Source organism: Pelodiscus sinensis, chromosome 8 (genome assembly GCF_049634645.1).
Source record: "Pelodiscus sinensis isolate JC-2024 chromosome 8, ASM4963464v1, whole genome shotgun sequence".
Lineage (NCBI taxonomy): Eukaryota > Metazoa > Chordata > Testudines > Trionychidae > Pelodiscus > Pelodiscus sinensis.
The window spans coordinates 51500667-51528289 of record NC_134718.1 but is presented as its reverse complement, the minus strand read 5'-3'; the positions used below and the strand labels follow the sequence as shown (position 1 = coordinate 51528289).

The window sequence follows — 27623 nt, the reverse complement described above, 5'->3', positions numbered from 1 at the left end:
GTATGTGTAATACTATCTTATGATAGATTATTTAATAGCATCCAAAGGTTTACAAGGCACATCTTTAGTATCAAAGAGAAAGACATGGTCCCTATCCTGGATAATTCCCAACATATTTGGTTCAGCATTGTAATGTAAGTTAATTGAACTGTTACTACAATACACAACTGGCTATGTTCTATGTAAGTAATGTGGGAAACTCACAGCAGTTGCATTAGAAACCATGATGCTACCTAGTAACGTACATCAGTGTTGTTTCATGTAAATTTTTTTGGTATCACCAGATGCATTTTTCTAGTCTGCATGGAATAACTTGTAACTTATGACTAGAAGTGGCAGGAAAATTACAATCAATACATTTTCAGTGGAAAAAATAGGGCACAATAATGTATGCAAACAGTTTTCTCTGGACATTCAGTAATGGATTTGAAAGTAGTCATCCTTGAACAATAGAATTTCAAAAAGTGGTTACAAAAGGAAACAGCTGAACAGGAATTCATTTGCCAACTCCCCACTATCAATTTAAGATTGAATAAGTATCTCAACTGGCTAACATATTACAAAGGCAATTGCTGCTATTCAGATGTCAGTCTGCCCCTCATAAAAAATAGTAATAGAGATGTAGCCATGTTAGTCTGATCTTGCTGAAACAAGAGAGGACTGTGCAGTACTTAAAGACTAACAAGATGGTTTATTAGATGATGAGCTTTCGTGGGCCAGACCCACTTCCTCAGATCAAATTCTGGAAGAGAATTGACACGATCATATATACCAAAGGAATACAATGAAAAAAAGTGAACACATTATAAAACTGACAAATCCGATTTAGAACAGAAGGAGGGTGAGGAGGAGGGCTAGTATCTATGAAATAATGATACTAGGGTGTGATAATTGGGGAAGCTATCTTTACCATTACAAAGATAGCTTCCCCAATTATCACCCCAGTATCATTATCTCAAAAATACTAGCCCTCCTCCTCACTCCCCTTCTGTTCTATTTCTGATTTGTCAGTTTTATAATGTGTTCACTTTTTTTTCATTGTATTCCTTTGGTATATATGATCGTGCCAATTCTCTTCCAGAATTTGATCTGAGGAAGTGGGTCTGGCCCACGAAAGCTCATCACCTAATAAACCAAGTGCTGCACAGTCCTCTCTTTTGTTCCTTATTAAAAAAAATTGTCAGTGGGGTAAAACTTGTAAATCTCATGAGAAAAGCACAAGATCTTTTCAGCCTCATTTTGCAGACCAAGAGGTTCAGATAAGAAGCCAAAACTGAGGATGTTTATTAGAAGCAAACTGCTGAGTCTTCTGCATTTTGTTGTATAAACGCTGAAGTAATATTGACCCTCTTATTTTCAAAGGAGGAGACACAGGTCCTCTACTAATGCTCTATTACAGTGACTTAGTTCCGGTTGTACCAAATGACAGATGTAGGCTTAGTCATGTTGTGTGATAGATGTTGGCTTAGCAAAGCTGTGACAGTTGCTCACTAAAGCTATGTGAAAAATTTTGCAGCTGAAGCAAAACTGGCAAATGTTTGGCTTTGTACCAGTTTAGCTTGTGGGTGCAAAGTATCTGACATCTCATCTGAAATGAAAAGTGGTTTTATGCAAGGGTCTTATAATAGAGTGAAAACTGGAACAGTTTCTTGTTTGACGAACCTATTTAATCTCTTAAAGATAAAAAGACGCAAGCTTTTTTTCAGATGCCACCCTTGCTTTGAACTGATGTGCTCTATATAAACTGTTCTAATATAGGATTTCTGCAGCAGGGTTATACATTTACCGGGCAACATACACTGGAATATTGCATTCTTTTAATCTTGAAAATTAGGTTGACATAACCAACAACTACAGAAGAGGTTTTATGTGTTTGAGTCAACCTGCTGAGAAGTCACATTCTTGGAAAAACTCCTGTATCCATTCAAGTATTACTTTTTTTTTTATAGCCCTTGTGGTGTTTCATAATACACTTTCCACATAATGAATGCATCTCTAAATCAGACATGATGAGGTATGGTAAAGGGACACAATGTGATACAGCTAGTCCATTGGAAAGATCTCTCAGCAATTGGGGGTGAGGGGCAAGAGAGGAGAAGATTCTGATCACTTCACTTTATGAACATCCATCCCAATGCAACATGAGCATTAAGCATAAGTTTACAGGATGCCGTATTTTTCTAGCTTCTGGCCCAGAGGAAAATGCTAATAATAGTAAGTGAACATTATCAGCACCTACAGAGAAGGAGTTAGCTTGGCCTACCTGCAGATATTAGAGTATGTTAGAAAGCTAGAGAAAAAAACCCTAATATTTTGTTTTTGTTGTTCTGTTATTTAGATGCATTATACTTTATTTATTCAGCTCCATGTAGTGAATGAGAGTTTTGGCCACGGCATTCATATTGTTGCTATAAATACCCACTATCTGGGACTGACGTCAGTGCAAACGGGAAGCAGAATTTTATTTTCAGGAAACAGAAGGACCACACCTGTACAAGGTGCAGCTTTATCATACCTCTAACCGAGGTGTTAATCAAAAGAATGGGGTTATAGAAAATGTTTGCAAATGTGAAAAACCAGTTAATGATTGACTGGCAGATACCCACCATCTCACTCTTAAGTAACATCACTATCTGCTTCCCCATTTCTGATTGCATAACATCCCTCTATCGTAATGTCATCATATACACTGCAAGAACTGTGGTTAGCCACTCCAGGCAGGAACAAGACTCCAGGAATAGCTCTGATTTTGCATCAGGGTACATATTGTTTGCTAGTCCTCATGGCCTTTTGTGAGAGTAGTTGTTAGTAGAAGTGAGTCCATACCCCCAAAATAAAGTAACCAAGAAGGACTGGTAGAGCAGCAGTGAATTCTAAATATGGAAGGGCAATATTGCTAACGAGACCAAAGAGGGGAGTAAAGCTACATCTAGACTACAGGCTTTTTTCAGAAGAAGCTTTTTTTGGAAGAGATCTTCTGAAAAAACGTCTTCCAAAAGACAGCGTCCGCACTGAAAAAGTGCATTGAAAAAGCCATCTGCTTTTTCGAAAGAGAGCATCCAGACTTAATGGACGCCCTCTCACATGTAAGCGGTGCTTGCTATGGACGGAATGGCCACCAAGCACCTGTGCTTTTTCCTCTTTCCTCTTCTTCCGAAACAACTCCCTCTTCCCTGTCCACACACGCCTTTTTGTGAAAGAGCTCTTTTGCAAAAAGGCTTCTCCCTCATAAAATGAGGATTACCAATGCCGGAAAACCTCCTCTGTTCTTTCGATTTTCTTGCAGAAGAACACAATTGCAGTGTGGATTTTCCCCAAGTTTTGCTGGGAAAATGGCCATTTTCCCAACAAAACTCTGTAGAGTAGACATAAGAGAAAGACGAGAGGAAAAACTGGAAATGTCAACTGATTGCAGTGGAGAGTGAAACACCGAGGCCCCACTGACTTCATCTTATTATCGTCAAGATTTTGTATGTTTTCTGGATTAATCTAGCTCTTTCCAATCAGGAATTGTGTGTATAATCCAAACAATGGCCCTGTGTTTGCATCTGACTGAGCTCAGAATTCAAAGGGCAGAATAGAGGGTCATTGTACCTTTTAGGCCACTCTGGACCTGGTGCTGGTTCAGCCCTCACTGTAAGTTAAACAGCCCCCAGGAGCCAAAAATAGCCAGAATTCAACTGGCTATGCTGAATGATGCATGGATAGGGAGAGAATGGCTGTAACAGGATTAGGGTGCAGAATGAGGTAGGACTGAAGGAGCAGCAGCAGGAAGATGGAAAGGGAAAAAAAATGTTTCCTTGCACTCACTTTCCACATCTCTGTGTCCTAGTGCCCATTACACTTTGCTGCTGCCCACTCAAGCAGTAGCAGTTCTGTGGAAATCCCCTCAATAGTCAGTTCTAGATCATGTTCCACCTATGGAAAAGTCTTGGTCTTCACTGTGCTGTAGTTGCTGCTCTGTTTCTTCTAGAATCTTACCTTTACATAGGGACTCCCCAATGGGAGGAATCAGGAAGGTGAGCTAAATAAAGCTCATTCTTACTGGGACCACAGACAAATGGTGCATGTTGGGATCATTAAAAGGCTTCATTCAACTGATGCCCTTATCAATAAATAGTTTGTAAACATGTATGGCAATATGGATCTAAAATGATAATGTTGAATTCGCAATAAACTGAAGTGAACAACAATCTACATATGGAGTTTAAATGATCAATCATGATTATCCACATTAATTTGCCACTTTCTTCCACATCACCTTTAAGTGAGAGTACTGGTATCACTAAAATAAAATACCATCCTTTGGTGCATTTTCAATGGGTCTCTCCTGTTCTTTCCTCTTGGAATACCTTGCATGGTGATAGAAAATGATGATGGTGATAGTTGCAACATTCAAAAGAAGTATAAGCAACATGAGCCAGTATGAATATCCATAACTGTTTGTGGAGCTTTCATATCGACTTGTAGAAAACATACAGTTTGAAGCCAACTCTACAGACAATTTGTTTGCCTCTACATTCACTGCAAACAATATCATGGTTAGAAGTATGAAGGTACCTAGAAAATAGGAATACATTGTTACAAATGGCATTGTTATATTATATGAATACATTTATGCAAATATAAACATTCTAATATCTCTTTCATTCCAGGCATTTCAACCAATTGGAAGAAAAATCTCGAGTTTTTTATATGTAAAATATTCTGAGAAGTTATTTAAGGCATTTACTGTGTCCTAACTGACAACTGATGTGCAATGTTTTGTGTACCTCCTCTCAACTTAACTCCTATTAAAGCCAATAGAAAGATTTCCCTTAGCTTCAGTGGGACTAAAGCCATCTCAGGGGAAAGTCTTGGTATTGGACCCACAACACAGGTATGTATATTATATTCTCCACTTGATTCATATCCAGAAATCCTATTGAAATCAATAGGCATGTGCATGTTATGCATGATTGAGACCTTACCACAGACAAGACAGCCGAACTGCAGATCCAAGAGCCATGTTTTTCTACACACTTTAGAAGATATGTGGAAATGTAAGTCACCTTAGAAGTTACCTAAATGGTGCTACAGCATAAATGTATTGCCTATATTAATATGCCTTAAATAGAACACTTGTTGTTGATTAGAAGTTCCTGGAATAGATGGTGGGATTCTATTTCTTTATTCTAAATTACACTAAGTAACATTTTGTCCTTGAGAATGAGTACTTTCTTAATTATTTATTTTGCATTTCTATGTCCTCTAACCTTGGTCTGGCTGATCTTACAGGCACACACATGCATAGACAATCGGCTCGAGTTTCCTTAAGACAGTATTCTCTTCTTTTCTTTTGCTGAGAGTGTGTTGTTGGGACTTGAAGTAATTAGTAAGAAAATTAAGAGCCTTCAAATTATGTTCTGTCCTGAATCTGACTACATTTTAAATGTCAGATCACCAGCATGTGTAAATTAATGGTGCTCCATTTACTTGAATGGAGTTATGTTGTCTAACTCCAGCTGAGGATTTGGTTCCAAATCTGTAGTGCTTTTGAAATATTCCATTCTAGCACCATGCTGCTTTAAAAGGCTATGTGGAGATAAGCAAGAGCAGAGACACCCAAAATGATAGTTTTCCACATAAAATTATTTTGAAAGATGCGTTATCTAATATAAGATACAAGGAAACTCATCTTTTTTTCCCAACAAATTCTCCACGTCCAAAATCTGCTTTTAGAAGAAACACCCTATTAAAGGTGGGCATGTCGGTTATATAGCCACAAGACTAGGGTTGCCAGGTGTCTGGTTTTGAACCGGACAGTCCAGTATTTGAGTTTTCTGTTCAGGAAACAAATTGAGAAAATATAAATGAGAAAATATAAATGTCTGATATTTTCTAAATAAGATGTAATGTAGATTGTGATGTCATGCCAAGGGTGGCTGGTATTTTTGTTGAAACCATCTGGCAACCCTCCACAAGACTAGAAGGGTAGCAAGGTAGATTTAAAGAAGCTAGCTGTAAACCTAATGGGGGAATGAAGGGATATATCCCAAGGGAACTGTTTGATGAGTTCAGATCTTTACCATATCATGGAGTCTGTGCTTATTTTTCAGATTAGGAAATATTGTATATACTTTTTAATTTATTTTGATTTGTCAAAGCATTTTTCTCATAGTGAAAGAAACATGTTTTACCACATTTCCATCATCGAAAGTTCCCCACTTCATTCTTTTTATTTTTAAATTTTAGTGTACAGAGCTGTTACCTCTGGATTGCCTCCAGCTGGTCCTTTTCTTGCCCCATGTATCCTATGTAGTCTGCTAGTCAGCTTGTCAGATCTTTAATGGCTTCGCCTCTGGCCAACTCACAAAGTACAAATGAACCCATTCCCAGGTATTGAGAGTCCAATAAATAGTCTCTCTCTGCCCCTTCACCCTGGCTCTGGGCCCTTTTAAATTCAGTCCTTTGTTCAGACTCCTAAATAAGGCCTGTCTCCTTCTTTACCTATGGCTGGTATGGAAATGTAGCCCACACGCTATTCCAAATTCCAACCCAGGCACCCTGTACACAGCAGCCATGTATTGTTTACTTCCTTTTTGCTGCTATTTCCCTGGGCCTCTTCCTACTGGGTCCTTGTATCTCCAGTCCTATCTCTGGGCCAACACCATCAGGTCCTTCTCTCTCTGCAATCTCAACTATATAATCAAAGCCATCCTTAAACACTGTCTGTCAGGCTTTATTGGAGAGAAGCACTCTTCTTTACTCCGTTAGTCCTAGCCAGGCACTCAACCACACAACAGGCAACTTCTTAGTATATGGGCCAGCAAAGCCTTGACTGACTGTCTCTATCTCCTCTAGTCCTTCAAGAACCAGGTCTCTTAACCAGGTGATTTCTTAATGACTTCTCGAAAATGTCTTTCCTGGCAAGTTTGGAGGACCCATCTTCTCTACTCTTTTCCTTTTGGCTTCCAACTTTTTGGGTACGTCTAAACTACATGGCTCCGTCGACGGAGCCATGTAGATTTGTTGTTTTGGCAAAGGCAAATGAAGCCGTGATTTAAATGATCGTGGCTTCATTTAAATTTACATGGCTGCCGCGCTGAGCCGACAAACAGCTGATCAGCTGTTTGTCCACTCAGCACACTAGTCTGGATGCTCCCCTGCCAACATCAAAGCCCTTTGTCGGCAGCCCCGGTAAACCTCATCCCACGAGGAATAACGGGGCTGCCGACAAAGGACTTTGATGTCGGCAGGGGAGCGTCCAGACTAGCGTGCTGAACGGACAAACAGCTGATCAGCTGTTTGTCGGCTCTGCGCAGCAGCCATGTAAATTTAAATGAAGCCGCGATCATTTAAATCGCGGCTTCATTTGCCTTTGCCTATGTGTCTAATCTACATGCCTCTGACGACAGAGGCATGTAGTCTAGACACAGCCTTAGAGACTGCATGTAGCAGGACCGCAAGACCCACAGCAAGGAGCTGCAAAGCCTGAATACTCCCTGTCACATTTAGCTATTTGGTTGATATGTTTGGGTAATGGCTTTTCCTCAGACATAAGTGAAATTAATGAGGCTCAGCAACACATTGAACTAGACTCAAGGGCCCAGATTTTGAAAAGGTATCTAGCTGCATAGGTACCTAGTGGGATTTTCAACTGCACAGAGGTGCCTAAATACCTTTGAAAGTTTAGTCCTCATTTTCCTGCATGTTTGCCTAGATTTCAGTACTTTGAGAAGGGTTAGCTTCAAATCTCTGTGATGAACATGCATCTAATTGCATTACATTATGTTGTAAATGGCTACTTATGGGTGTTCATTTTTATTCTTGCGGTCAATGCACCCAGGAACTTACTGAATGATGGATTCATTTAAAATAACCATTACAATTTTATTGCTGTCGGAAGGAGCAAGGTGATCAGTGTGGCATAAAAACCTGAATAAAGTAGAATTCCCTTTCAAGTGTTGCTGGTTTGTGATATTTTCATAGTCCTCCCATGCCCGTTAAATTCATAGACTTGCAGTCATTAAATCTTACTAGTGAGAAGATAATGCTGACTTAACATCACTTCTGAATAGGGCCAGAATCCTTGCTAGAGATTAGAAGTCTATATATATGATTTTTTTTAAAGAAACATATTGGTGTGTATGCATGGGTGGTGGGTAATGGAGGCCAGGGTAGGCATTGCCTCCCCAAAACTGCCCATGCTTCCACTGGCTAGGAGGGCTAGGATTGCGGTTCAGCTGCCCAGCTCTTCGGCCACTGGAGAGGGCTGACGCCAGGTCACCAGGGCTGGTGCCCAGTCTCTGGCTGCCAGGCACTTCAGACGGCCAGGAAGGGTCAGGCCATGCAATCCACTGGGACAGGTGAGATGAAGAGGCCTGGGGAAGTTCAGGGACTGAAGGTATGTTTACACTACCCCGCTAGTTCGAACTAGCAGGGGTAATGTAGTCATCCGCAATTGCAAATGAAGCCCGGGATTTGAATTTCCCGGGCTTCATTTGCATGAAGCCGGCTGGCGCCATTTTTAAATGCCGGCTAGTCCGAACCCCGTGCCGCTAGTTCGAACTAGCGGGGTAGTATAGACATACCCTGAGCGCAGTAACCTGGGGCGGGGCAGCCACTGTTGTGGGGTATGGGTTTGGCTCTATGAGTGGGGAAGAGGTTGCAGACGGGGCCTTGGGCAGAAGGAGCAGGGATGGGGCTTGCCTTCCCCAGATGGTTGTTCATCTACCGCTCATCTGTTTATGCATGAATGTGTAAATAAGAGTCAGATCTTATAATTGATGCATGTGTGCACATTCTCTCTCTCTCTCTCACACACACACACACACACACACACACACACATACATACATACCCCTCTTTTTGCTTCACCAGAGTGGTGTGAAGGGGCTTGAAACATATGAGAATAAGGCATTCTCTGTATATCTAACTACCTAAATAGAATAGCATGCATTACATACTTACCACTTAGGGAATTCCATGTATAGACGCCAATGGGTCCCAAAAAAGTCTGGTAAGGATTGCTTACAGTGTTGCTGCATGTAAATCCAGAACTCATAAGAGAGCTAAGTAAACTGAGAACCAGGAGCAAGATAATCACAATGTTCACATTTTTCATTTCTGTCTTTTCCAGCTTTGATGTCACTGAAATATGATAGCTCAGTGTTAATTCCAGATCCAATACTTGATATTAACAAAGTCTATGTTGTTCAAAATACAAAACTGATCATGCAACTGGATGGACTGATGTACAAGGTAAGATTAAATGTGGTCTGTGTGTAAATATATGTGTAGATATAACAAATATGTATAATATATCTTGACTAAGAAACGCTTTCGTGAGATATAGTTGGGTCAGAGGTGATTACACTTTATACTTATAGCCACATAACTCCCATAGATCTGTGTGTGTGAATGGGAACCTAGAGCTCAGCTGTGCAGTTGGGCCGTGAGCCTATATACATTTGATTGGCCTCGTCATTACTTTATATGTGTAGATTTCTGTGTTTATTATTTTTCTCTCTTCCATAAAATCCTTCTAATTCTTCCTTTTAATTGTGGACTTTTGAGTTTAATGTATATAAGTAGTGAAATCCTATAACTGTAATCAGGCCTCCACAGTGTTTCTTTTAAAACAGGTTATTAAAAATAAACAGGAAGGGAAACTTCTGTCTCCTGTTTGACATGTTACTCTTGGGATCTGAGGAAACTTGATACCATAAGCCAATTTCTGGAAACTGTTCCATATAATATCACATAAGGCCCTGTTATATAAACTGTATACAAATGTAAGTAATTCTGCTTGGAATAAATAGGAAATGATAGTGACTCAGGAAGTGAACATTTCACAAAGTTAAAGTGAAGGTCAGTTTTATTATGACCTTATTACGAATGTAGCTTTATTATTTATTTGGGACCATTTCACAAAACAAGTCTGGGTCTATATCAGATAGGATTAGTCAATTCTTCTCTGTCAATGTTATGTTAACTTCTTCACTCCACTTTAACTAATCACAATAGAGACCTCACTCTACCCCATGACTAGGAGTAACTGATTTTAGGCCAGACATACTGCAATCCCAAGGTAGCCAATAAAATATACCTGTTTAAAAATGCAGTACAGGCAGTCCCCGGGTTACGTACAAGATAGGGACTGTAGGTTTGTTCTTAAGTTGAATCTGTATGTAAGTCGGAACTGGCGTCCAGATTCAGCCGCTGCTGAAACTGACCGCCAGTTCTGACTTACATACAGAATCAACTTAAGAACCCCAGGCGTCCCCAAGTCAGCTGCTGCTGAAACTCTGCCTCGGGCTTCCTGTAGTCAGCGCTGGTCAGTTTCAGCAGAAGCTGACTTGGGGACACCTGGGGCAGAGCAGCTGGGGTTCTGCTGGGTTGCTCCAGTAGCGCCGCTCCTCGGTGCTACTGGACCAACCCAGCAGCACCCCATCTGCTCTGCCCCAGGCATCCTGATTCAGCCACTGCTGAAACTGACCAGCAGCGGCTGAATCAGGACCTGGGGCAGAGCAGCTGGGGTGCTGCCGGGTTGGTCCAGTAGTGCCCAGAGCGGCGCTGCAGGACCAATCAGCAGCGCCCCAGCTGCTCTGCCCCAGGGTCCAAAACAAAAGCCTGGTCTGCTGGGGGGGGGGGACACACTAGCTGCGCCCCCCCCCCCAGCAGACCAGGGACACGGGGAGCAGAGCCGCAGTGGCAGCGGGGTGCCGCACCTCTGAGGCTTTGCTCTCGCAAAGTCTCAGAGGCGCGGGACCCCGCTGCGGCTGCCGCTTCAGTCCCGGTGCCTGTGGTCTGCTGGGGACCGTCCCCAGCAGACCACAGGCACCGGGACTGAAGTGGCAGCAGCGGCGGTTCCCCGCGCTTCTGAGGCTTTGCTCTGGCAAAGCCTCAGAAGCGCGGGAACCCTCCCGGTGCCCCTGGTCTGCTGGAGACGGTCTCCAGCAGACCAGGGGTATCGGAGCAGCTTACGAACGAGGCTTTCTCACCCCGGAGCTCGCAGGTAGCAATCCGCCACCTCGACCTCCGGGGTGAGAAAGCCCCGTTCGTAAGTGCGGATCCAACGTAGAATATACTGAATAGAATTCAACCCAACATGATATCTCCCAATGAGGCATCAGAAAACGCCTCTCTGCTTGAAAATCAATAGTCATCTTAGTCAATTCTAGCGTCAATACTTTTCAAGTGTTTGTCAAGGGTTTTGTCAGATACTGGAAAAAAAGCTTCCTCTAATGATGTTTCTTCCTGTTCCTTAATATAGTTAATTCAAAACTGGCATGTATGCACACTCCACCCTGCAGCTTTTCAACAAAATTGTCTAAAAATGGCCCAAGTTTGCTTTCAGTTTGAAAACAAGCCAAGCCAACTGTTCCAATGTTCCTGCCACAGGTTAATAATCAAAACACAAACACTGCTTATGTTTTGCTAGGTATACAAAAGTTCTGAAGTGACTAATAGCTTCTGAATTTTTGCCAGATCATTCTGCCTAGCTAACAAAAGTACAAAATACTTGAATTACTCCATATAAATCATTAACAGCTGGTTAGTAGGCTGCTGTTAGCTTAGTTAAGTTTTTTGTGCTCTGTACTGTTAACTTCCAAAATGTAAAACAGAAAAACCAATATACCTTTCCGTGGAGTAGTATCCAAAATAAATTGGAAGGCTGTCATTGTAAAGATCTTTGTTAGTCTGTTTGTAAGGCTACTAATTTGCTAACCCTTTTAAAACAACCATAGTATTATTGCCAGCAAATTCTTTAGATCCCAAGAATAGCCTTATTGGGACAAAATTCTCCTTTCTAATTCATGTTTCAGATATTTATTGCACGTTTTCTGTTTCTTTCACACACACTATCCATTGAGATCAATGGGAGTGCCTCAGGAGAAACTACCACAGAACATGTTATTGTGATTCATAGTGTATAAGGTGCTTGTTGTTAGAGTATATGCTGTGTATTTAAATGTTCATAACTCTACCTAATGGACATATAAAACTTATGGAAGAAAAAGCATACCTCTCCCTTCGCATTTTCTTTGTGCACATGTTTGTAGTATCATTATTTATATATTCTTAAAAAATACAATCTTTCGGGATTATGAAGCTAGATATGTTTCCTCTTTTACCTGCTAGCTAAATGATTACATGCATTTTAAAATCCCTTTAGTTTTTAAATGTTAGTTTTAAATTGCTGCAAAGCAAATTGCCATTCTCATAATATAAACATGGACATAATGATGAATGTCACGTTAAAAACTTGTTTGAATCTTTGCTTGGAAGGATTAATAATGGCTGCTGGAAATTCAAAACAGCAAGAAGAACATTGCGAACAACTTTGGAAGATATCAAATTCTGCCATTTAAAATGGAAACTTTATAATATGAAGAACGAAGCCCAGTTGAACAACAATATCTATTTCTTCAAATATGGTGGGAAATTCTGCAGAAAGACCTAGGAAAAACTGAGCAACCATCTCCTGCACCTTAGATATTCTGCAAGGGACAACCTCAAATAAGAGATCATTGCATGCTCCCATATACTGGCTATAAAAAAAAATAGGGAAACCTACCCAAAGATCATGGAAAAACACAAAACTATCAATGTCCCCTCAAACAAACCCCCATCTAACACACAGACAAGAAGTGGAACCAACTACAATGCTACAACCAGCAAACCACCTCTTCTAGGGGAAACTGTGGCACCAGGACCAGCACATGGACAGTATAGGACACTCAATATCATCGATCCATCAGAAGTAAAATATCTCCAATTTCCAAGGGACTGTGCCACTTCCCCACCACACAATTTGATATCATACTAGCATGTGGAGAACTAGGGGCATGTCCACACAGAAAAGTTATTTCGAAATAACAGCCATTATTTTGAAATAACTTTACCAGCGTCTACACAGTCAAACCGCTATTTTGAAATTAAATCGAAATAGCAGAGGGCTTATTTCAAAATTGGAAAACCTCATTCCATGAAATTGGTAAACCTCATTTGAAATTGCTATTTCGAAATAAGCGCTGTGTAGATGCTTATTTCAAAATAGGGGGCTCCAGCCCTTCCCAGGCTGCCCTGGTAGCAACTCTGGGCACAACAAAGAAAACTCCTCTCCCTTCCCCCTCCTTAAAGGGGTAGACTCTGGCCACAGTGCCTGTGCCAGCTCCAAGGCTGTCAGCCCAGAGCCAGCAGTCGCTGCACCTGACCCAGTGGCCCCAGCATGAGCCAGGCAGCCAGTGCCAGCCAGCCCTCCACCACTCCCCAGGAGCAGTCTGCCAGCTCCCAGGAACCTGCCAGAGGCTGGAAAAAGTGGGTGCCTGCCTGATCCAGTGAGGAGATGAGGGACCTAATTCAGGTTTGGGAGGATGCCTCCAACGTGCATGATCTCCACACTAAATGGAGGAACGCAACCATCTACAGGTGGATAGCTGCCAGCCTGGCCACCAAAGGCCACATGTGAACCTAGGAGCAGGTTCGCACTCTGCAGCGTGGAGCCAGAGCCGGAGCTGCCCCTGGGGAAGCTGATGTTGGTGCTCCAACCACGGGGGGGGGGGGGGGAAGGATCAGTCCCACAGGGCTGAAGCACCAGCGTAGGTTCCCCATTGCAGTAGGGGGGAGGCCATCTGCAAGAGTGGCCCATAGACCATACTTCGATAATCACTGCTAGAGGTTGATTTAGGTGCATTTATGCTGTATATTTTGACATGGGATGTTGACAGTTTGTGTTTTAATGGCTGCTGGAAATTCAAAACAGCAAGAAGAACATTGCAAACAACTTTGGAAGATATCAAATTCTGCCATTTAAAATGGAAACTTTATAATATGAAGAACGAAGCCCAGTTGAACAACATGAGGACATGAGGGAGGAATGAGGCACAAGCCCCCAGTGGGGCACACCAGGGAGACTGTTACTGCCTGCAGAACGTACTGACAGGCTCGCAGCAACACATCCAGGAGAAGCACCAGAGTTAGACAGACATAGGGATGATCTGTCCCCCAAACCTTCATTCTAGCTGAAATTGTTTTAATGGACTCCATGACCAAACTGTGTCACTATTTTCATTTTTTAAGAATTTAGGAACACCTCCAGGTGAGCAGTTTCCAGTGTCATTGTTCATCCAGCTGAGATGAGGGGGAGCAGCAGCGTGAGGTGCCACTTCCTTCCCCTGCAAGTGGGATCCAGCCTGTGGGACTTGGGGCTCCTTCCCTCTGCAGTGAGAAGCTGGTGTTGGTGCTCCAAGCACGGGGGGGAGGGGGAGGGAGGGAGGATCAGTCCCACAGGGCTGAAGCATCAGCGTAGGTTCCCCATTTAAGTGCATTTATGCTGTATATTTTGACATGGGATGTTGACAGTTTGTGTTTTAACAGCATAAAATTTTAACTTGTTGAATTTCAACATCTTCCATAATTAAATAATTGTCTGATCCCACCCCATTTTCCATGGCTGTGAAAATGATAGTGGACAACAACTGAAAAAATTCTTCACAATAAACAATCATATTATCTATTGAAATGATTACAATATAAAAATTGAATTCCATCAAGTCTATTTAAAGTCTCTCTCTTCTTTTTTAACCTCTCACTCTTTCTGCTTGGTCTTCTTTGTTTTTTATCTGTCCTTCTCTTCTATGGCAAATTTATTAGTGAAGGGAAATATGAAGAACTGAAGATACAGAAAAATAAGTGCAGAGTACAGCTTAGACCCAATCTATTGGACATTTTTATAGGTGGCAAATTCTAAAATGTGTCTAGGTGGAAAACCATAACTTATTCTAATTCCCTAAGTTGTTTTGGAAATCTCATATCTAAGTTTCTCAAAGTGGAATGTTGAGAGGCACATCTTGGTAGTCTCACAAAGAAATATCATGATAAAGCTCACTTTTCAAGGTATATTTCATAGTGTGATATTAGTCAAAAAGGAATTACTATAATTTTATAGCTACACAAATTTTTAAAATACTGATTTATGTGTTGAACTGACTTCACCGTTTAACAATTAAAATGAATGAACTTTTAAAAAAGCTAAAAATGAACATTACCCAATTATAATATTTCCCTCCAATACCTTATTAAAATGAAAGTCAATTTATATAAATTTTGCCAAAAAATTATACTGGCATTGATAAATGTTTTAAATATTTCATACTCTAACATAAAACATTTGACTATCAAGTTTTAGAATAAAAACTTTATATATTTCACATTTTATATAAAAACAAAATACAAAACATAGTTATCTATTCCAGACATTTTTTTCTCTTTAACTCTGTATTCATTTCTCTAAACCTATTTAATGTGTTTATATCCAGCACTCTAGTTTTTTCTCTGTTGGAAATAGCATAGGGTGTAATCTTGTGAATGGGATTTGAGCAGTTAACAAACTTTATATATACATTATTTTAAATAGTAAAGCATGAATTTTACCTTCATAATCTGGAGAAAGAAAAAACCTAGAGTTTGTATAGGTAATTTTTATGTAAACCACAATAAATGAAAATATGTCATTTTTAATCAGCTACTGTATTACCTTTTAGGTCTGAAATCATTTGTAATACAAAATATAATAAAAGAAACAGTAACTAATTTTCTGCTTTTGGCTGAAAGCTTTTGTAAACTTAGACTTGCTGCTTTTAGTACAACTGTTTCTCTTTTACCTTGATACTTCCTCAGACAAAGCTATGAACTAACAAGATCCTGGATAATTTGAAAGCCTTGCTATTTGCAACTGTGTTGCTGCTATTATCTACTGTACTATTTGTTCTCTTATTTTTACAACTCTCCTAAATCCCATAATGTTATTATGTAAATACTTTTGTCTTCAATAAAAATATTATATGTATAAACAATATAAACAAATAAAATAGATGAACTTCATAGTATCAACTAAAATAAAAGGTATCAAGGTAAGATGACTCTATAGTATCAGTTTCTACAGTAGTTACCTTCAAAATTTTTTGCAGGCGTTTCAAGTCCACCAATCACCTTCTTTGAACATACACCTTCAAAAACTCCATATGTGATGGTTATAACAGCACTTGAATTTCCTTCGATAAAGATAACATTACTTGAGACCCAGTTTTTAGATGCCAGAACAAGACAGACTATCACAAAAGACCAAAGACTGATAAAACAGGCAGATGCAAACATCAATGATTTTTTTTTGGATGGCATTTTTTTCCAGAGAGATGGGTTTTCTTGTGGTTCAGCAAAAACACAATTTACTTGAACAGGATCAGGATTTTATCCTTGTTTCCTTAGTCTTCTTAATGAGAACTTCAGACTGTTCCCTGCTGTTAAAGATTGTAGACCTAGTTTTGTCCTGGTAGAAATTATGCCAGTGAACATTGAACTAACAGCAGTGGTCATAAAGTTGTAAAATAACTGGACTTTGGTCTGATTCAGGAGAAAAGATGTTGCTATAGTTACAACTACACTGTCTAACAAAGGACAGTAGGAATCTGTCACTACAAGGTCTCTTCATTAAATGTTGTGCTTTGCCAAGTGAAATGATACCAAATCAAGCATCGTCTTTCAAATAAAATTTCTTCAGCTATCTTCTAGAGCTTAAAAAATACTGTCTGAAAATATTTTAGCTCATGAAATTTTAAATTAGTGCTTTCTTGAAGATTCTTACTCAGACCATAAAGTATTCTGAGCTGGTACAGAAGGAGAAGCAGGTAAGATTCATAACTAATCTTGAAAGATAAACCTTCTACATCCTTATCAAAAGGTTTTCTTACACTCTGATAGACCCAGAGTTTTAATAGTAAATATTAACAAGGAGAGCCTTTTTTTCCTCTGTTTTATTCTGATATAGGTTATAGAGCAACCTAATTATCCTTATCTGGAATTTAAAAAATCCCTTGGGAAAAAGTCTTACAGAATGTAATAAAAAATAATCGCTATCTATATAAAGCTATATTAAAGTCTACACACTTTTAAATTAATACAAATAAAATTCCAACTAATTTCTATAGAACCTATTTGTTTTCTCCCAAGTAAGTCCTGTAAGACTTTTCCACAATGGATATGGGTATGAAGTGTAGTCCCCTTACTAAAGGGACCTCTGTTTTATTCTAAAAAGACCCTGTGTTGCAATCCAGACTACAATTCCCATGAGCCCTTGGAACAAAAGAGGTAGGAGGGACTCTTGTGAGAGAGAAGAGGCTCTCTCCATGTGCTTGAAGAAGAGGCCTAGCAGTCTGGGACTCTGCCTTGCAGTTTGGAACCAAAGGGGGAGCCAGGCTGCTGCCAAGGACATTGACCCAGTGCAGGGGCTGTTGGATGCAGCTACTGTATGCCTGTTGGAACTGGGAGTTAGCAGGCTGCTTCCTATAGGCACAGAATGAGGCATTAAGTTTGGGCCTTGCTGGAAGAGTGCTGCCTGGGACAGAGCTGCTGTTTAGCCTGGACCAAATCCTCACTACAGCTGCAACATCAGCGCGCCCACGCAAGCGTCTGGGACTGAGTCTAAGGGTGTGCACACTGGGGTGGGGTCACTGTTGTCTAGCTATATAAGCTTCAGTTAGTGTTATGTGTTTTGTTAATGCTATTTCTTGCTAATCTGTTAATCACTGTTTAGTTAAGTAAAGATGGTTTATTTTAAAGTATTCTATTAGATGTATATGATTTGTAGTTGTTCTGGCATCCAGCTTTATGTTGGAATGAGTATATTCCTGGATGCTCTCAAGACACCAGTGTGTGTACAAGGCCAGCCAGGTGGAGGCACCGCCACTTTACATTCATTGCCAGCAAGGGACTGCAGCAAGGGGGTGGATAGGGCTTTCCCCAGCTAAACACCATCACCACTAGGGTACTCAGGATCTCTTTTGGGTTAAAACACCAGGTGCCCAGGCACACCTATGAGTGTGACCTGCTCCCCAGTAACCCGGGGAGGAAAAAGGGGGGTTACAGAAGGATCTTAAATATATTAGTTTTCTAATATGTGATATTCATTCACAAATTGGCACACCACCACATCTACTGTAAAATAGGCAACATATTCACAAATAAAATTTCTGAGCCTATTACTGGTTGTCACCAGAAAACATGAAATACTTAATGTCTCAAAAAACTCCAAAGTATAGAGGTGTTCTACCCTTATTCTTCCATATGCTTCTGCTACTTTCCTTTTTAATTTGAGTAAGTCCCAACAGTATCCACTGAAGAAGTGGGCTGTGCTCACAAAAGCTCATGATACCATCTACATGTTTTGTAGTCTATAAAGTGCTACCAGACCATTTTTTGTTTTTCACCCAGAAACTGTTCTTTCTTTTCTTTTTAAAAAAACTAATGCTTGTGGTAACTCTGCATTAGGGCTGGAATCCTGGTCCTAATGATATCTATAGCAAAAATACAATTTACTTGAACAGGATCAGGATTTTATCCTTGGAGTTTGTTTTGGTTTGGGTAATTATCCAAACCAAAGGACAATCCATTTATAAGACTCATCTTATAGAAAGGCCAAACACTGAAAAGGTTAGGACCTCTCTAGGCTGCTTTCTTCAGCTTCTCCAAAAGCCATTTTATATTTGAGAATATTTCATGTATAGTTGTTGCTCTATTTCCTCTCTGTGTGGCATCTAGAACATAAAGGTCTTACTTACCACTCCCCTCCATATCATACAAGGCATCACAACATTGGTAAAGGATGTCTGCCAGACAAATAACAGCATCTGTGTTTATCAGCAGCATAGACTCCACCCAGGAGAGGATAAACCGAAGGCCATGTGACTGTAAAATAATTCCTGCCTGCCAATATTATTTTTACAATCAGAAAAACAGTGATTTTTTTAGTGCTGACTCTGACACTTTTTTAGTAAAAGTATTTCAAAACAATTCACTATTGATCCAGGTTGCAAGAAGACTCAGCATTCTGGCTGGTAGATTGCTTAACTGAGAGTGGTGAGGTTTTCTTCATTCACAATTCTTGTGGTACTGTACATCAGGTTCAAGGCCTCTGTGCTTTTTCATTTTCATATGCAATATCCTGAAAGTCTTATCCATTTTGGGTGGCTACATATAAGATTTAATCATTTGGGCTCTGACATTGCCTAGAATCTTGAACTACCACTGACTTCCACAGGAGCTCAGGGGGCTCAGCACCTTGCTAGTTATAATCTTGAAGGATCACGATTACTGACATTTCATATACTCACTCTCAGATATACCACATACACTTAGAGGAAGTGGCTATACAAAGCTAAAATAGAAATACTAAGAACCGGAGGGGGAGGGGCATCTAATAAAGAAAAGCTGATAAATCTCATAGCAATTTGGGAGATTACATTAGAATTTTAAGATCAGTAAAACCTGCACATTTACTGAAATAATTTATTTGAAAGGAGCACAATGGAATTTCTCTGGTTGCATATGGTGACACTGATAATGGAATTAGCTTCATACCTATGCTGATATGTAATGGATTTATGGGTATGTGTACACTGCAAAGTTAATTTGAAAGAACAGCCATTATTTTGAATTAACTTTAATAGCATCTATACATGCAAACCACAATTTCAAAATTAATTCGAAATAGCAAAGTGCTTAATTTGAATTTGGTAAACCTCATTCTATGAGGAGTAACACCAAATTCGAAATAGCTATTTCAAATTAAGTGCTGTGTAGACACTTAATTCGAAATAGGGGGCCTCTAGCCCTTCCCAGGGAGCCTTGGTGGCCACTCTGGGCACAACCAGGAAAACTTACTCTCCTCTCCCCCAGCCCCAGAGCCATTAAAGGGGTAGACCCTGGCCACAGTGCCTGTGCCAGCTCCAAGCCTGCCAACCCAGAGCCAGCAGTGGCCACCGGGGGCCCTGACCTAGTGGCCCCAAAACATGAGCCAGAAAGCCACTGGCAGCCAGCCCTCCACCGCTCCCTAGAAGCAGTCTGCCAGCTCCCAGGAGCCTGACGGGGACTGGAGAAGGTGGGCACCTTCCTGGTCCAGGGTGGAGATCATGGACCTTATTCAGGTTTGGGGGGATGCCCCCAACATCCATGATCTCCACACTAGATGGAGGAATGCGTCCGTTTATGGCAGGATAGCTGCCAACCTAGCCACTAAAGGCCACATGCGAACCCAGGAGCAGGTTTGCATGAAAATCAGGTTGGTCCAGCGAGACCCCCAACCCTGACCCCTGAGCTTCCCTTCCCCCTTCCCCCTCCCCGTACTCCTCCTTCTCCCCCTCTCCCTTCTTTCCCTTGGTTCCCCCTTCCACCTCCCTCCTCCCAGGTTTCTCCCTCCGCTCTCCTACCCTCTCTCCTCTCCTCTCCCACCTCCTTTTCCCAGTCTCCCCAGAGGTTCATCCCCCCCCCCAGTTTTGTTCAATAAACCCAGTTTCTCTTTTTGAACATATGTGTCTTTTGTTTGACATCAGGAAGCGGGGCTAGGGAAGGGGTAAGTGGAAGGACGTGAGGGAGGAATGGGGCACAAGCCCCCAGTGGGGAGGACCGGGGTGGCTCTAAAGGCTCCTCGGGGTAGACGCTCTCCTGCAGGGCCTTCTAGATCCTGACAACCCCCAATGGACCCCCCCAGATGGCAGCCTGCAGCAAGTGCAGCCGGGCTGATGGCAACGACCCCACGAGATACACCGGCGTGCCCAGGGGCAGCTCTGGCTCTATGTGCCCAAGTGCTGTGGTGTTCCGAGTGCAGGCAGACTGCTTTGCTTTCCCTCCTCGAGGTAGACAAGCAAAGCGGGGAACCCTGAGAACCGTCTGTCCGGAGTGGGGGGTATGGTCCATTTAAGCACGGAGCTAAGTTAGCCTCAGGCAGCAGCCCCACACACTAAGTCCTAACCTGATGCCCTGCCGGCACTGGTTCCGGCCAGCCTTAACTTCGGTTCAGGATCCACTCAGTGTGGACGCGCTATTTCGAAATAGCATAACACTATTTTGAAATAGTTTTTGTGTATAGATGCATTATTTCGAATTAACTTAATTCGAAATAGTTAATTTGAATTAAGCTAACTCGAATTAATGCTGTAGTGTAGACATACCCTATATATATGCTATTAAGCTTCTGTTTTTATTCTCTTAGGGTATGTCTACACTACCCCGCTAGTTCGAACTAGCGGGGTAATGTAGGCATAGCGCACTTGCAAATGAAGCCCAGGATTTGAATTTCCCGGGCTTCATTTGCATAAGCGGGGAGCCGCCATTTTTAAAACCCCGCTGGTTCGAACCCCGTGCAGCGCGGCCTCGAGGTGTACCGGTAGTTCAGAATAGGAATCCTAGTTCGAACTAACGAGTTCAAGCCCCATGTAGCCGCGCTGCACGGGGTTCGAACCAGCGGGGTTTTAAAAATGGTGGCTCCCCGCTTATTCAAATGAAGCCCGGGAAATTCAAATCCCGGGCTTCATTTGCAAGTGCGGTATGCCTACATTATCCTCCTAGTTTGAACTAGGAGGGTAGTGTAGACATACCCCTATTGCTTTACAAACAGGCATTGGGAAATAATTGTAAGTATTGCATGAATTCCTTTCAACAGAACATCCTTGAATCTTTTTAGTTAAAACCCAGGATGTGTTCCCATATTTCTATTAATTGTTTAGCTCAGACTCTGGCTTCCCTTCTTCAGTTCCACCTTTCCTTCCTCTGTCAGAGAGGGCACGTCTACACTTGCTGTGCCAGAGACTGACATTCTGGTGTTCAATTTAGCAGATCTAGTATAGACCCCTAAATCAAAATGCTTAGGGCAGCTCCAGCTGGCACTTGTATTCCTCACAGTCGCATGGAATAAGGGAAGCCAATGGGAGCATTTGCTTCCGTCAGCTTCCTACTGTGTGGACACTGCCAAACTCAGCTTAAGAAAAGCCGACTCCAGCTACATATTCTACGTGGCTGGAGTTGTGTACCTTAAGACAATATTCCAGAGTTAGTGTAGACCTGGCCAGAGACACAAAAAATAGTCATTCAAAATGGTAGCTTGTTTTTCACACAATGCTTCACTTCCCTCTTTAATTTTCCCTGATGCTTAAAAAAAAACCAATCTTTGAAAGCGTTGTTTGGTGTTCAAACTAAGTTGCTTTTTGTCTATTTCAGTGACTGATCTAGTTTCAAACTGGCTTCAACTTGCTGAATGTGATAGCAAGATTTCAGTGGAAGAATGATATCTGGTACTCGTGACTTAGTGCTTTGCTTTTAACAGCTAGTAGACTTTAGTTGTCACATCCCTGATGTCCCTTGAGGGGTGAATTTTTGTGTTTTCTTCATGTGCTCACTCAGCATCACAGGCTTTATGAGCTTATTGGGTTTGTAAAGAAAAGTAAGTTGAGTGGAGAGAGAGAGAGAAAATAAACTGGAAAGTGGTTGAGAATTCCCTGCCCTCATGCAAACTATACCTTGTGATAGAGCTATAATCCTGTAGGAGTTCTGTGTGTGCTAGTACATATTGATTGAAATAAAATTACTTGACCTTTAGAGATGCTTCATGTGTTAATAACACTACTAAATCCTAGATTACAGAAGAGGATGACAAGAGAATCTTTAGGTCTAGAGGTTCAGTGTATAATGTCTTATTGGGATATTATCCAGAGAGATTAGGAGTTGTACTTCCAGAATCTTACACTGTAGAATGCAAACTGCTGGATAACGAGCAAAGAGCTGTAAAGCCTGAACACATATATAGTATTGTAGATGAATCTTTTTAGCTTCTTATATTAATAGGCAAAGAATTAAGATATCTCCTGAGATTTGATCCTCACTGTCCCAGATTTGACAGTCACTTGTGAAATCTTCTGAATTCCCTTCATTACCTGTTTACTTTTTGAATTTTGAACACTATCCTTTCCCCCATGCATGAAGATACCTCTTTCTTGTTAGATACCTTCCCCTTTTGGTTAGCTTTCCAACACTGATTTCCCCTCTAAGATTCTGAAGGGGTCTAGTACATTGACCCTTGATCTGAAAGGGCAATAGAGCCATGGTGTCAGTGACTGGAGTCACACACAGCTATTGTGTGGGGAGAAGTGACATCCTGACCTACTATTATAATATTTGCTTTGTGACCTTGCATCATGGTGATGAGATTCATCATATTGAAGCAATTCTATGGCTATCACAGTGCAACCTTAAGCCAACACACTACACTATTTTATACTATTTTCCAGTCCTATCCCGACTGATGAGAGGAAAACAAGGTTTCTCATCTCTTTTTTTCCCCACATTTCTGTGTGAGAGGACTTGAAAAGCTCCAAGCAGCTTTGGCCAGTTTGCTCAAGAGGGCTTCCTGTGTTGTCTCCTATGTAGTGAGACATGGGAAGTATCCTTGTGATCCTTACTTGGTCTGCCTGAGATGTGGACTCCACAATAGCTATATGCAGCATCTCAAGGAGATACAGACTGAGGAACATTTTTTCAGAAGGAGCTATCACAGATATAGTACATTAAAAAAATAAACCTTTCACATTTTTGAAGCTGCAAGAGAATACTTAAGGATGAAATTGATATTGTGTAGAATATAAACCCTAAAGCAAGGTGAGCCATAAGCATCCTGTGGTTCACCAGGTTTAGCCCATAGTGGGCTGACAGATGTTTTATTTACCTTCATGTCTGCTGGTACAGCCACTTGGAACTCCCATTGGCCATGGATCATTGTTCTTGGCCAATTGGCACTGTGGGACTGGGGTGGTCTGGCCTGTGCTGCATACTGCATCTCATGTTGGCTGGGAATGGGGAACCGTGGTCAACAGTAACGGTGAGCGGCTGTACCGGTGGACGCACAAGTAAATAAAGCAAACTGCTTCTCACTCGCAGGCTGCTTATTGTCCACTCCTGCTCTAATTAGAGCTACCCTTGTCAATGGCTCTCTTATAAGTGAGTGCTGATACTTGTGGATTATATTAATTATTTTAATACAATGCTTCAATTACCAGCCACTCTAATTATGTATTTCAGTATATTCCAATACTTAAAAGCGAGCTCAATAAAGTCAATTTAGCTATGATAGTAGATAGATTATTCACTTCTCCAGCATGAGTCATCAGGGCTAAATTCACTTCTGGTCCATTGATGCTAATGGAGTTATACCAGGAATGGGATTGCCCCATTATTTGTACCACTAGATAATTCAAGGGCGGGAAGGGTGAAAGTTATCTATTGTAGTAAATAGAAAAACTGATGCCTCTTCACTCCAATAACTGGGTGACACAGGAGGCACAGTGAAATTAATGAGTGGTTCAAAAGATGTATTAATTCCATAATGAGATGTAAATATATTTGCTATTAGTCCCCATTTGAAATCTGCCAGAATAAGACAGGATATGAAACTAGCTCCATAGTCTAAGAGTCTCATGCTTTCTACTTTTGAACAAAATATGGGAACAAGAAGCAGCATATCTATCATATGTCTATCCCAAGGAATTGACTGTCCAACTTGTCTCCATACTTCTAAAAGGAAAACACATCATACTTATCATTAATGAGACTCTGAAAAGGGCATATGTTTTAAAAAGAATAATAGAAAGATTTGGTCCACTGGTAGGTGGAGTTAGAAGATATATTGCTGCTAACTCATTCAAAGAGCCTATGACCAAAACTGGTATTCTCCTAACAATATTTTACCTTGAGATATGTTCTAATAAGGACTATGGCTGTGTCTACATTGGCGCGATCTTGCGCCAAAGCAGCCGCTTTTGCACAAAAACATGCTGCTTGTCTACACTGGCGGGGAGTTCTTGTGCAAGAACACAGATGTTCTAATGTGTGAAATCAGTGCTTCTTGCATAAGAACTATGATGCTCCCGCTCAGGAATAATTCTTCTTGCGCAACTGTTCTTGCACAAGAGGCTAGTGTAGACAGGCAACATGAATTTCTTGCACAAGAAAGCACGATGGCTAAAATGGCCATCAGAGCTTTCTTGCTCAAGAAAGTGTCTACACTGGCATAGATGCTCTTGCGCAAAAGCACATCTTTTGTACAAAGGCACATGCCAGTGTAGACGCTTTCTTGCGCAAATACTTTAACGCAAGAACTCTTGATTAAAGAGTATTTGCGCAAGGTCATGCCAATGTAGACACAGCCTATGATTTTATCATGGAGATTATTGTGATCACAGAAAGAGTTGTAGTAAAGTATGTAAAATCTTGGAAATAGTTGTGTGTTGGTGAGGAGGTGCTGGCTAGCACTCAGTGACTAAAGGGTTAAACTCAGGTAGCTAAGGATGTTGGCAGGAAGCCAGAAGAACCAATGGGGTACAGTGCTGAATTTATATTGAAAATATATATATTTCCATCTTTCTTTGTGTGTGAGTTCTAAGTTAGCAGCTGGAGGAAACAAGGGCTACGTCTACACTGGCCCCTTTTACGAAAGGGGCATGCTAATTTTAAACTTCGTAATAGGGAAATCTGCGGGGGATTTAAATATCCCCCGCGGGATTTAAATAAAGATGTCCACCGCTTTTTTCCGGCTTGGGGAAAAGCCGGAAAAAAGCGTCTAGACTGGCCCGATCCTCTGGAATAAAGCCCTTTTCCGGAGGATCTCTTATTCCTACTTCAAAGTAGGAATAAGAGATCCTCCGGAAAAGGGCTTTATTAATTTAATAATAATATTAATTTAATAAGGGCTTTATTAATTTAATAAAGCCCTTTTCCGGACGATCTCTTATTCCTACTTCAAAGTAGGAATAAGAGATCCTCCGGAAAAGGGCTTTATTCCGGAGGATTGGGCCAGTCTAGATGCTTTTTTCCGGCTTTTCCCCAAGCCGGAAAAAAGCGGCGGACATCTTTATTTAAATCCCGCGGGGGATATTTAAATCCCCCGTGGATTTCCCTATTACGAAGTTTAAAATTAGCATGCCCCTTTCGTAAAAGGGGCCAGTGTAGACGTAGCCAAGATGAAATAATCACACATAATTACCATGCCTACAAGAAATACTGGGCCTTGAAGTACAGATCAGTATGGATAGCGAGTAGAGGGAAAATGTATATTTAGTTGTGATCAGGTTATTTTTTCTTTATTTTGCTGTGTGATTAAACTTCTGTGTGTGAAATCTATGTGCTTCCCCCGCTTCCCCCTCCATTCACCATATTTAAGCTGCAGCCCAAAGAGAGTGTTTCTTTGTGTTTTGATCTGTTCTTGTCTTACTTGCTCTGTAACACCTAACAACCAATAATACTTGATAAAGCATACCTTTTTGTTTTGTTAATAAAATCACATTTTTAAGGCAATGATTTGATTCTTGTGTCCTGGAAGGTAATAGGAGGTCTCTGTGCGTGCTTGCCTAGCCTGAAAGATCAGCTGTCAGAGACACAGTTGGTTTTCTGTGGGTTTTTTTGTTCCTTTTTTCAAGCTCTCTTGTGACAAAAAAGTCTAGGGTGCCCCTTGGGAAGAATGTCACATGTTTCTTCCTGTTTTTCAGAGTTTTATTTAATTCAGTTGATGGTGGCAGCCTATCTTCCAGGAGCTGTAAATTTGTGACATGGTGTTTTTTTTGTAAGCAGAGCCTATAGAGGCAAGAAATTTTTAAGGTCTCTTGTGGGCTCCCACCTCCTGCATTTGGAGTGCCATAGTGGGGAACATCCCTGACAAACTGTAAAACCACATTTGATTAGGTGCCCCAAACTGAGTGGCATTACATTCTGGCACGCTAAGTTGCAGTACCATTCAGGACTGGCCTGTCAGTTCAACCATCTCCATCTACAGGGGTTGGATAGGCCACACCTGAGCGGCACTGCAACCCCATGCATCAGGTCACAAAGCCCAGGGCAGTGAGCTGAGCCCAGCCCTATGGGATAAGAGCCATTACTAAGGATGACTGCAAGATGGGCTTAATCTTCAGGTCCCTCTCCCTGTCATCCTCCCCTTTCTGAATCCTTATTGTACTTTAATGCAGCAAAAATGACACTATCTGGTAACGTTTCCATGACTTATTATTTTTACCTGCACCTCTGACATGAAATGTACTAAACAAATTCATTCAAAATCATAGACTGAGTTTTAGTCATGGCACAGACTAAGCCAATGAGGCCTAAAGCAGAGATCGTGATCACCAGTCATCATTAAAGATGCTGTGATACCTGCAAAGTTTAGGAGTAATAGCTCTGAAATTGTTTCATTTCAGAGACAGATGTAAGTGACTGAATATTATGACACAAACACAGGAGATTCACTAAGGTTACTCAATTAGGGTAAACTGCAAAGAGTGGAGCAGACAATCCTCAAAACTAGTGCTTATTCCAACAGTTATATTCACCAGGCCAGCACAAAACAGCTTCTATAATATCTTAGGGTATGTCTACACTACAAAGTTATTTCGAACTAACAGACGTTAGTTCGAATTAACTTCAATAGGCGCTACACATACAAACTGCTAGTTCGAACTTAATTTGAACTAGCGGAGCACTTAATTCAAACTAGGTAAACCTCATTCTACGAGGACTAACTCCTAGTTCGAATTAAGTAGTTCGAACTAAGGGCTGTGTAGCCACTTAATTCAAACTAGTGGGAAGCTAGCCCTCCCCAGCTTGCCCTGGTGGCCACTCTGGGCACCACCAGGGAAACTCGTCTGCCCCCCTCCCGGCCCCGGAGCCCTTAAAGGGGCACGGTCTGGCTACGGTGCCCGTGCTAGGTGCAAGCCTGCCAGCACCCAGCCAGCAGACCCTGCACCTGGCACGGCACAAGCCAGCCACCT

The 27623-nt window shown here is 41.4% G+C and overlaps 1 protein-coding gene across 1 annotated transcript; it reads right to left on the bottom strand.

Moving 5' to 3' along the window:
- Positions 1-1804: 1804 nt before the first annotated feature.
- Positions 1805-16354, bottom strand: CLRN3 (clarin 3). The gene is made up of 3 exons (XM_006121367.4): positions 15939-16354; positions 8953-9132; positions 1805-4560 (listed from the first exon to the last, which is right to left on the bottom strand). The coding sequence occupies exons 1-3, from the start codon at positions 16165-16167 to the stop codon at positions 4286-4288; spliced, it is 684 nt and encodes a 227-aa protein (XP_006121429.1). The 5' UTR covers positions 16168-16354; the 3' UTR covers positions 1805-4285.
- Positions 16355-27623: the final 11269 nt, after the last annotated feature.